We start from the raw sequence: 11,473 nt of genomic DNA, 5'->3' as shown, positions 1-11,473 counted from the left end.
AAAGTAATATAATTGTTGTTACGAAGCAAGCGGTTTTATTATTACACCCGACTCCGAATTGTGATAATTTATTACAATTGAAACATCTTATATGTGTAGAAAATAAGATTATTGGGAGGTTTGATTGTAAATTCTATATGTAACATTAATTTTCATAATTCATTTGGCATTGTTTACGTTGAACTTGTATTGGCTAACTTATAAGGCTATATGTACGTTTAATGTTTGACTTAACCTACTTTTTTCTTATTTTCGAGGTATACAAGCGCTTTGCAAATTGAAAGGATCAAAAGCAACCCTTCACTGAGAGCTACTCCTTGTGCCCTTGGTAGATCTTGTCGCAGCGACGCGGTCACACCGCTTTAATCTATCAAATGTGCTGCACGCGCACCACAACGATACTATTTCTTGGCGCGAGCGCTCGAATGTTGCGAACAGCAATTGCGCGGGAAACCGCGAATTCGATTTTTAAACTTTAGTAATAAACTTTTTTTTTTTTTTCAAAATGAGATTTTTAATAGTTTTGTGCTTATGTGCCAGTGCGTGGGACGCAGTGTCGGGACAAGATATAGAGGCTATGAAAAATATGCCGAAATATGACGAGCGTTATGATTATTTAGACGTAGATGCAATTTTTAATAATAAGAGACTAGTGAGAAATTATGTGGACTGTTTAATTAATGGACTAAGATGTACGCCAGAAGGAAAAGCACTCAGAAGTAAGTTTTTCACATTCATTATTTAAATAGGTAATATAATGTGACAACAAAATAAATCTGTTATAGTACTATAAAATTATATGATGCAAAAAATGAGATTATATTATTTTATGTATTTTCTCATGTACGTTCAAACAAGTTTTTAACTAAAGTAATATGAAGTAACTCAAGGTCGAGGTTGTTGTTTATACATATATTATTATCTTTATTTGATAATTGCGGCTAATGCAATTATCTTTTTTTCTAATTATTTTTCAAGTGCATTCTAAAATATATATAGATTAGGTGAGTGCTCTCTAAAGAATTTTACAAGAGATTCAATTGTAGGAATCAATATTAATTGTGACGATACTTGCGCCATATTGAAAGAGAAAAGGTTAAAATTGCACAGCTAAACATATTTAAAACAAATAAATAATTAATTAATTAATATACTAAGAAAGAACGCTCTCAAATTTATAACGTAGGATTTTACTTTAACAAAGTTTAATTTATTTGGTAACTATATTAAGCATTGCAGTGTTTATACATTTTAATTGTCTTCAGTGTGTATGGCGTGAATTTTTTCCAACTCACCGAGCACAAAACCGGAGAACAAAATATTATTATAATGCTTTTGTGTTTAAGTGAACGAAAGGATAATACACATATAGTATTGGAGTCTCATTTTGAAAAAAAATGTTAAATTTTTGTTGCATTTAATATACTTTGTCTTATTGGTAAGTATCATCAATAATAATATAATATAAGACAGAACCTTCCACCATTCCCTATAAGGCCACGAAGGTTAGAGGAAATGTTGTGCTGTCACTACAGATAATGCGATTTATTGTCTACAAATAATTTTTTATTGTTTAATGTCGAAATATTAATTTATATTATAAGAAAGTAGAATTAAAAAAATAATCTAATGAAACGAAACATGTAGACAATTGAAAACCTTAGAATGATTCGTGCTTCGTATATCATTTTTATTTATTATTCGTTTAATAAAACTATGAAACTAAAAGCACGATCAGTCTTCTTTAACAGATTTTGAACCACCCGATAAATAGTATCTTTCGATGGACCCTAAAAGACCCTAATTATTACAGTACTAAGTTCAGAACAGAAATAAGAGCACAAAATTTCATAATGTAGTTTAAATTCATATTGAAATTCTATTTATATCATTCACAAGGTGATTAATCTATCACGTATTTAGTAATACAGAAAAATAATATTTACTTAAATTAAAATTCTAAGTTTCACTATTTATTAGAAACTTATACCTAACAATTGCTTGACATATTTTTATGAGCATATCTGGACATAAAAAAAAACCGCCAACACAATTTGTTCTAGAAAATCTATAGGTAACAATTACATTATGCAATGACATTGATCAATTAATTGACAGCAAGTGATATTATGAACAAAAAAAAAAAAAAAAACAAAAGAAGAATAATGAACTTGTATTTAAAGCGTGACAATGTCATCAATTAACAACACATTAGTATGAATACATTGATTCTATTCCACGTTGGTCATACTTACGTTCAAGGAAAAGTTATATTGCAGCTTGATTTCACAGTTTCGATACGTTTAAGTGTCGAAGTCCTCGTTAAATTTTGATATATATAGCTTACAAGCTATTGTTCAATTCAATGTTCAGTTCATGTTCATGTTCAGTTCAAAATTGTATTGTTCAATTTAGAAATAACATGAATATGATGAAGTGAATAATAAAAATTAAAAACAATACAAAAAATAATCACATTTACCTAATATGGTACTTAAAACTACATCTCAGCTTATACTGATGATGTAGATAATAATAATAATTAACCGACATTTTTAGATTAATGTCTGAAATATTTTTAAAACCGCCCGAGTTTGACACCAAAGACTATAAGAATATAAAACAGTTTCTCTATCAAAGTAATTGCAACCACATGGACTAGCGATTTCAATTAGAAGTCATTATTACTGTAAAGTGAATTCCCGTGTCCCCTAGTAGGGTGTGTGGCAAATGATATACACTTGTTCCACTGATCAATTTTCTTTATGGACAAGTAGGTGATCAGTCTTATGTGTGATTCACCACCGGGAATTGAACCCAGGACCCCTCGGTTCTACTCACACATGTTAACTGCTGTACCAAGAAAGGATCCATTATTATTATAAACTTACAAAAATGTAGGTGATTTTCACATAGCATTCATATGTCAAGTGACCCGTATGGTTCCAGTCCACTTGTTTGCATTGCATTCATCACTTGTGAAAGTGAATGCTTCTACAGAACCCGTTATATATTTGTGGTCATTGTGAGTGTATTTGAGTTCTCCAATGTAGAGTAGATCTCCAATGTATATAATTTTGGATATAATAATATTATATCCTTTAGAACTTTAGAGTCAAACTCAAGGAACACAAGGAACTCATTAAAACAGCGCATAATTTTCTGTTATCTGTACCGTAAGAATAAAACGCACAGATAAACCAAAAGTTATGTCAACCGTGACGTTTTAGAGAGTGAAAGTGCAGATTCAAATAAACATATCTAAATACAAGAGTTACATAACACAGATTAACGAAAGTGAAGATTAAATACGATGAAAGAGTTATTTTGACCGCAAAACATAATAAGCGCCAACAATGTAACAAAAAATTTGTGTTAGATAATCTCCTTACTTACTTACAACTCTGTAGATAAAATAAACAATTCACGATACAACTGCGTATAAATGCACGCATTAGTTTTAATTTATGCATCATATTTGATCCTTAATATTCACAATCTTACATTTAAAAATGATTTGTACTATATAATATTATTTTCAAAAGCAAATGGATTGCCGCTGGAATGTTCTGAAAGCGCGTATCTTCAATGAATATGGCATTTTTAAAAATGCTCATAATCATGTCCCTGCTATTTTTAAAGGAAATTTTGTCTAAATATTGCACTTTTTTATAGTACGCCGGAAATGTTATGACTAAAAAAAAAAAAAAAAATTCCAAGATACTATGTAATTGATTCGACTCCAACACATCGAAACGGGGTTATATATTGGATCATAATAAGATATTTCTTAGAATGAGGTTACAAGACACAATATGAAAGGAAATTATCTGTGGTAAACTGAATATTGTTGACAGGCTATTTGTGGTTTCGTGAGCATCGACCAAAATTAAGAATAGCTCTTCAGCTGTAACCTTCTATTCTGTAATATGCAACATGTATACCACAAAACGATATTTGTCCGTCTGCATTTACATTAACATTGTAAGAATCTCCTATAATTTAATTCCAGTTAAATTAACTGGAACGTAAGTCATTATATATATAGATTGTAACTACGTACATAGTTTGTTTCAACGCAGACAAAATATATCTAATACATAATATTTTATGGTAATAAAAAATATTACCGAACTGTGGCATAAGCTAAAATATTAGATACGTATATTATTTATTGCCAGTCAATTTAAACCGGCCGATCAAGACCGTTGATGTGGTGTTCCAGTCACAGTTAATAGATAGCAGTCTTCAACAGCGACCGAATTGACGTAATTGAACGATTTTTTTTATTTGGATATCTTTATATATCCTACTTCCTACTAATATTATAAATGCGAAAGTTTGTAAGGATGTATGTGTGTGTGTGTTTGTTGCTCTTTCACGCAAAAGCTACTGAACCGATTGCAATGAAATTTGGTACGTAGACAGCTGGACAACTGGAATAACATATAGTCAACTTTTTATCCCGATATTCCTACGACATACGGACTTACGCGAGTGAAACCGCGCGATGCAGCTAGTCATATATATATATAAATTGTTTGTCCGCTATGGGCTCTTACAACTATTGGACCGATTTGAATAAAAAAAATTGTTTTTTAAAAGGCCTCAGGGCCTCTATATACTCGAGAGATTACTAATTAATTATTTCACATAAACTTCTCTAATAAATATCCTATACCTAGAAACAACCAGCAAAAAAACACGTTTGGAAACACCCTTATAAAATCATAAGTTTTACGAGTGCTCTCAAATGAAGAACCATTTCTATAATCACACCATTACTTTAAGTGAAAGTTAATAAGAAACCGTAAAATTCTCACTCCGCACAATGTTTACTTACTTTGTGAACGCATTCCGACAGTTCATGACACGATTCGGGCAAGGACATATCGATATTCATAGCACGAATTACAATCGATCTATCCTGAATCGATAATAATGCTAATCGATTCTTAACCTTTTTGATTGCAATATTGCACAATCGAGACACCACGGCTCATCTATCGAATAGATAGCGAAACCAATATATGACAAACGAAGTTTTATTTATGCGATATCTTTGTTGTTATTCTATTTATATTTGATGTTTATTGACCTTGACTTTTACGAGATAGGGTTAGAATACATAAATTTAAAAATATGTGTCTGGCTGTTTATTTGTTTTTATTTTTTTGTATCTTAATCGACGGAAAATTATTTGGATTATTTTTAGTCATCACTTTTATTTAGGTACTAATATATTATATCTGTTTCTAATAAATATTTAATAACTATTATAAATTTACAGGTCACCTCGTAAGGCACGTAATATTTATATATTGAAAATATATTAAATATATGAGATAGGTATATTGAATATTGGTAGTTAAACGATATTCCCTATTTGTTCTGTTAGAATAAATAACGATCATGTCTATAGGGAATGACTCTAAGCCAAGAGCAATAACAGCCACGCACATCCTTCCAAAGAAACGGTTATCTGCCTAAGTTGTCTTTAGCTGGAACCTGCGCCTTCACTCGCGTGGAACCTGTCTAAAATATATTCTATGTGTTAATTCAGACCATAATCTATATTTGTACTATTTTCAATTTCGTACAGATACCAACAGAGATCTTTGCGTTGCGAAAGAGTAACAAAAATCCATACGTACTTACAAACTGTCGCATTTACAATATTAGAATCATGTGAGCAGTTAAACATGTTGCATATGAGAATGATTACTACGCGAGAATTGTCAGATATGTCATTTGTCAGTACACAAAGTCCTTTTATTTCTAATATTGTGTATTAATCGCTTATCACATAATATCTTTATCTTTGAGTAGACAAAGAAACGTCTCGTTTCAATCGACCATATAAACTGAGGCCAAGTTCCAGTAGTAAAAGTGAATTGATATGAATAAAATAACAATAAAAATCAATATACGGTTGCAACACTGTGGCATTTTAGTATTAGCATTCAAAGATGCTATTTCTAGATTTTGCATACAGTTTTTTGGCAGTTATTGCCTAAAACTACTGAAACATGTTTTTGATGGCCACCTTCACCTAATTATGTAAATAATTAATCTGAACAATATTTTGTAAATGTTATTTGTTCATTTTAGACATGCACTTAAGATTGTATTTAGTACACCAAAATTGTTATAAGATTTTAAAGAATAACAGCAATTTAAATTAAAAAAATTATCAGTTACGTCATTCTTATTTCTAGACACAAATGGACCATTTTTTTGGAGTCGTATTGACCAATAATTGTGTATAATTTGATACTTAACTTTTAAAATTGTAATACTGTAATAGTAGAGTATAATACATCGAAGTGCAATTTATTTTAAAGAATACGCAACATAATTATCGTACATCATAGCGCAATAGTATCGTCTCTGAAACCTTCATAATAAATATAATGTTATGTTATCTGTTACGATAAGAACCAACTTCTTAGATTAAAACTAGCAAAGGCAATGAGAGATGTAGTTTAAAGTTTTTGTCGATTCACCGATAAGATCATGTCCATACTTCTTATTTTGAGCTTTGGTATATTTAAATATACATGATTTTGTCCAAATTTTAGCTTTTTATTGTTAACTAGCTGTTGCCCGCAACTTCGGCCGCGCAGTTAAATGTTAATGTTCATGGTTTAAACATTCATCCCCTATTAAATCCCCTCGGGGATAGTTTATCAGAATCCTTTCTGCATGGATTCCTACGTCATAACGTCTATGTGCATGCCAAATTTCTAACCTATCTGTCCAGTGGTTTGGGCTGTGCCTTGATAGATCACTTGGTCAGCCAGTCAGCCTTGAGTTTCATTTATTCAGAATTCCATTATTAAATTTTAATTATTTTAGTAAAAATGACGGTATTTTTCCGATCAGGGAAAATTTAACGTAAAGTATGATTTATTAGTTTGCCAGGTCAATAGTTTCTAATCGGAAGTAATAATCCTTACATTGTTCGTATATTGCAATTTGCAGGAACATTGCCATCACTAACTAAGTATTAGTTATAATGACGTAACTAAAAGAAACAAAGATTTTAATCTCTATTTGAAACCATTCTCACGGAAGCTCAAGTTATTTTAATTGCAAGTACATATTTATAAAGTGAAATAGTTTAATTATCTAAGCCGGCTTTTTGAGAAGCGAGTTAAAATCTCATGAATAAAATAAACTTATAATAAATACATTCTGTTCTGTTAGATATTGTGGCCTATTGCCTTCACTTATGTTTCACATTAATATACATATTATATCTATATTAATCATCAAGTCAAATCGTCCAAATCGATTGAAATCACTTTTTGGTTGGATAAAGAATAGAGTTATTGTAGGAAATTAGCATTTGCTTTTTTTTTATGTCACAGTCGGCAATGGAGCTGGTGGGACACCTGATGGTAAACGCTACCACCGCCCATGAACATTTGTAGAGGCGTAAGGTCGATTGCAGACCTTACGCCTCTATAAATGGATTGCTGACTTTAAATTAGGAAAGGATTAAGAAAGGATGAGGATAAAGGAATAAAGGAAAGGACTGGGAAGGGGAAGGAAAAGGATATGGGCCTCCGGCTCCCCCACTCACCGAACGAAACACAGCAGAATGCTATTTCACGCCGGTCTTCTGTGGGGGTGTGGTACTTCCCCGGTGCGAGCTGGCCCAATTCGTGCCGAAGGGTGCTCGACTACCACATACATACACATGCTTTTGATGAGTATAATCGTTAATTAGTTCAAAGTAGTGACAAGAAGTAGTAGTAGTTAGTGGTGCTTCTAAAGTTGTTGCTAAATCGGAATAGTGTTAGTCAAACATCGCAAAGAGATCATTAATGAGCGAATACAAATACAGAAGAAGAATCAGTAGAATTTTCACTGTTATATTTTGTTCATACCTATGTCTATTGCAAGATTCTCAATATGCAAAACCCACTTGACAGGTACTCTTAGTTAGAATTAGTTTAACGTATCAGTGAGTTCAGCTCTAGACTAGCTTTAAATATTTGATGTGACTGTCTTGTTATCGATACAAAACACATCGATACAATACCGTTAAGACATAAAATGATGCTAATCCTAATTTGGTGTAACGAATTTGACACTCTGATCGACATACAAGGTCAAACTAGGTCATTAACTGTAATGAAGGAAGCCATTCAATATGCCGTGTTTGTGGTGCGTTTGTGTAAACGCTTAGATCTACATTATCTATGTAACGGTAAGTTCAATGACTCTGTACGGGTTATGGTTTGACCTTCAATGCAACCTTGGAACACTTAGGTATCTATATTTGTATTTGGATTTTAGAATTTCCTTTGTTTTTGTTTTTGAATCTGGGTACCATATACTGGATAGTTAGAAATTGGAACAATTGATATTTTTATTATTGTCCTATAACTTATAAAAAAGCTTACCTGAAAGATGTCTGTTTTTATAAAAATATTGATCATTGCAAAGATTCATCTCAAGACTTTATTTTTTTTTAATTACAGACAATATTTATATACCTGAAATGTGTTCACTTGCCTTTTTCGCCAAGGGTAAAATATTAACGAATCTTGAAAGGTAGACTAGACTAGACTAGTAAAAGTAATTTATAGGCCCAGGCAGTGTATAAAGCGAACTGAAAGGTTATATGTAGGTATTCTGTGGGTAAACATGCCAACAATCTTTCAACACTATGTTCAATTGTGATTTAAGTAAAGAACCGCGGTTTAAGCCTGGTACATAGATAACTGCCAACTGCCAAAGCATTGTCGATTAGCTGGAATAATGAATAATATATAAATATCCTTGAGGGAGGCCTTTGTCCAGAAGTGGACGTCCCATGGCTGAAACGACGACGACGACGATATAAAAAAGGTACATTGTACATTAAAACTATTTAATTTTTTGCTCAATAAATCTTTCACTTGCCCTTTCAGCATTGAATTTGCTTATAAAAAGGCACAAAAAATCAATAATTATCAATAAGCTAACAACGTAAAGCATGCTTTATTTTTAGTTACAACCGAGATCAGTATTATGTTTTTTTTATCAGTTCTGTGGTTGTAAACAAATGTTCTTAACATTTCGGATGATCAAAACACGTACATAAATTGCGGATTTTTTGTTCCTGGAATTTTCTCGAAATATGAAATATGCTTGTGGTTTATTACTAATTGCCTGTTATTGAGATACGTAAATGCCTGTATCCGTATATTAATTTATGAATACCAGTTTATTGATATGGTATTTTCAAATGTTTCTTTAATAATTTATAGTTTTTTAACTTAGCAATAGCTAAATATAATAGATACGAATAATAATACACCACCGCCAAGATTATTTTCAGGACAGTGCATCTTTTTTACACTTACTATTAACCAATAGAAAACAAAGAAATCTTGATTATAAAATTATCGTAAGTATGAATTACCATGGAGTACTCGTTATCTTTTACACGCTTTTTATTAGCTTCACCTGTATGTTTGTTTGTATGTTTGTTTGTATGTTTGTTTGTAACCGACTTCTTTGGGCGCGATTTTGACCCACTTTAAACGGCCAGATTTCGTTCAAACTTTGTAGATTTATTGAGGACCGATGATAATATTCTATTATTTATTATTCCATTTTTCAATTTGCAAAATATGATTTTTGTTAAAGCGTGTTTTATAGTTTTTTTAAACTATTATTTATTATTAATTTGTAGATATATTACACATCGAAAATCGTTATACAGCCGCTGGTTTACTCTGTTTTAAAATGAGTAATTTTTAAAAGTGTGAAAAATATGAATGAACTTTCTTTTCGTTTAATTGAACCCCCTTCCGAGGTCCAAGGGCCCATGATGAATTAAAAGAATTACTTACATAATATAGGAAAATGACTAGTCTGTCTGGAACCATTGTAGATGAAAAAAATCAAACAGAGTAACATTGAATGTCAAGTAGTACAAAGAATACAGTAATTGGGAAGTTAAGAGACAAGTCATAGACAAGATGACAAGTATAGATTTTATTTTATGCGATAGGGATATCGTTTTTTAAACGACTAACGGTCCGCCCCGGCTTCGTCTTCGCCTTCCTCAATAAATAGGCTATTTAACACTGAAAGATTTTTCAAATCGGACCGATGATTCCTGAGATTAGTGCGTTCAAACAAACAAACAAACAAACAAACGAACGAACGAACAAACAAACAAACAAACAAACAAACAAACTCTTCAGCTTTATGATTTTAGTATAGATTACTTGCAGGGAGCTCTTGTAGTCCAAGTGAACCAAGTTGAAAGTACTCAACAAAATATTATAAACAAATGAAGAATAAACCTATTCCGAATTAAGGTCTATGTATTATTACAACCCAGTATAAATTAGTGTTATTTACAGGATACTAATATTTCAATAATGTCCAATTTATTATTAAATATCTTGTTATATTAGCGTTTTTTAAATTATAAATTACATCCTGCATATTAATATTTAAGATCCATAATTTACCCGACGATAAAATATAACAAAAAACACGAATAGCCAAAGGGCTTCCGCAGTCTTCTGTCGGATGCATAATAGTTATATGTTTGCGTTGGTCTAATGCTTAAGAAACCAGTTAAAAAACAATAGAAAAAATTGAAATATCCATAGACATTGCCTTTTGTCTACATAACTTATTAAATCTATTTTATAGATTTTAATGTTCATTCGCTTTACACTTTATTTTATAAAATGACTAGCTGCACCCGGCAAACGCTGTTCTGCCTTACTCTGATCATTTAGAGGTATGAAAAATAGATGTTAGCCGATTCTCAAACATACCCGATATGCACACAAAATTTCATAAGAATCGGTCAAGCCGTTTCGGAGGAGTATGGCAACGAAAACTGTGACACGAGAATTTTATATATATAAATTTATTCTCTTACCGAATGAATTCGGATTGCAAGAACGTTCATTTAAAAGATAACACATTTTTTGTAAACACATAATTTCCACACTTGAAATTATGTGTCTACCATATCTATGAGATTGTTTTTAGATGTTTGTTTGTATTCTTGCATTTGATAGATTATTACAAATTTATGATTGTAGTTTGTCAATAAGTAAGTGTTTTTTGTATTTATCTTGCTTATAAATTGTTATTTATATTTCTAAAAAACGTTTAGATGTTAAAATTATAATTTGTATTTATAACCTAAACAAACCCTGTGACTGTGATGTATATATTTGTGTACTTATTTTGATTTAGATATCTTATTTTTATTTCTATTTTATTCTAAACATTATTTTTATGTTATTTGTATTCAATGAATTATCATGATTTGATTGTAATGAAACAGACGGTGTATAGACTACCCTCACCAAAAAGGAAAGTTGTTTACGTATCAGTATAAAAGCAAGTTTATCGGACAAGACTGGTCACTTCGTCGTGAGCTGTGGAACGGAGCGGTAACGCTGTCCGTTTCCACCTGAATAGTGAAAAGTTATTCAGTGAT

General features: G+C 31.3%; 1 protein-coding gene across 1 annotated transcript in view; it reads left to right on the top strand.

Moving 5' to 3' along the window:
• Positions 1-334: 334 nt before the first annotated feature.
• Positions 335-11,473, top strand: part of LOC119831652 — a 31,604-nt gene continuing 20,465 nt past the window's right edge. The window contains exon 1 of the mRNA XM_038355093.1: positions 335-719. Within this exon, the coding sequence (XP_038211021.1) occupies positions 506-719 (214 nt within the window). The 5' untranslated portion in view covers positions 335-505. The remainder of the gene's footprint in view (positions 720-11,473) is intronic.

This window comes from Zerene cesonia, chromosome 14 (genome assembly GCF_012273895.1).
Source record: "Zerene cesonia ecotype Mississippi chromosome 14, Zerene_cesonia_1.1, whole genome shotgun sequence".
Lineage (NCBI taxonomy): Eukaryota > Metazoa > Arthropoda > Insecta > Lepidoptera > Pieridae > Zerene > Zerene cesonia.
This window is presented reverse-complemented; position numbering and strand designations above follow the sequence as displayed.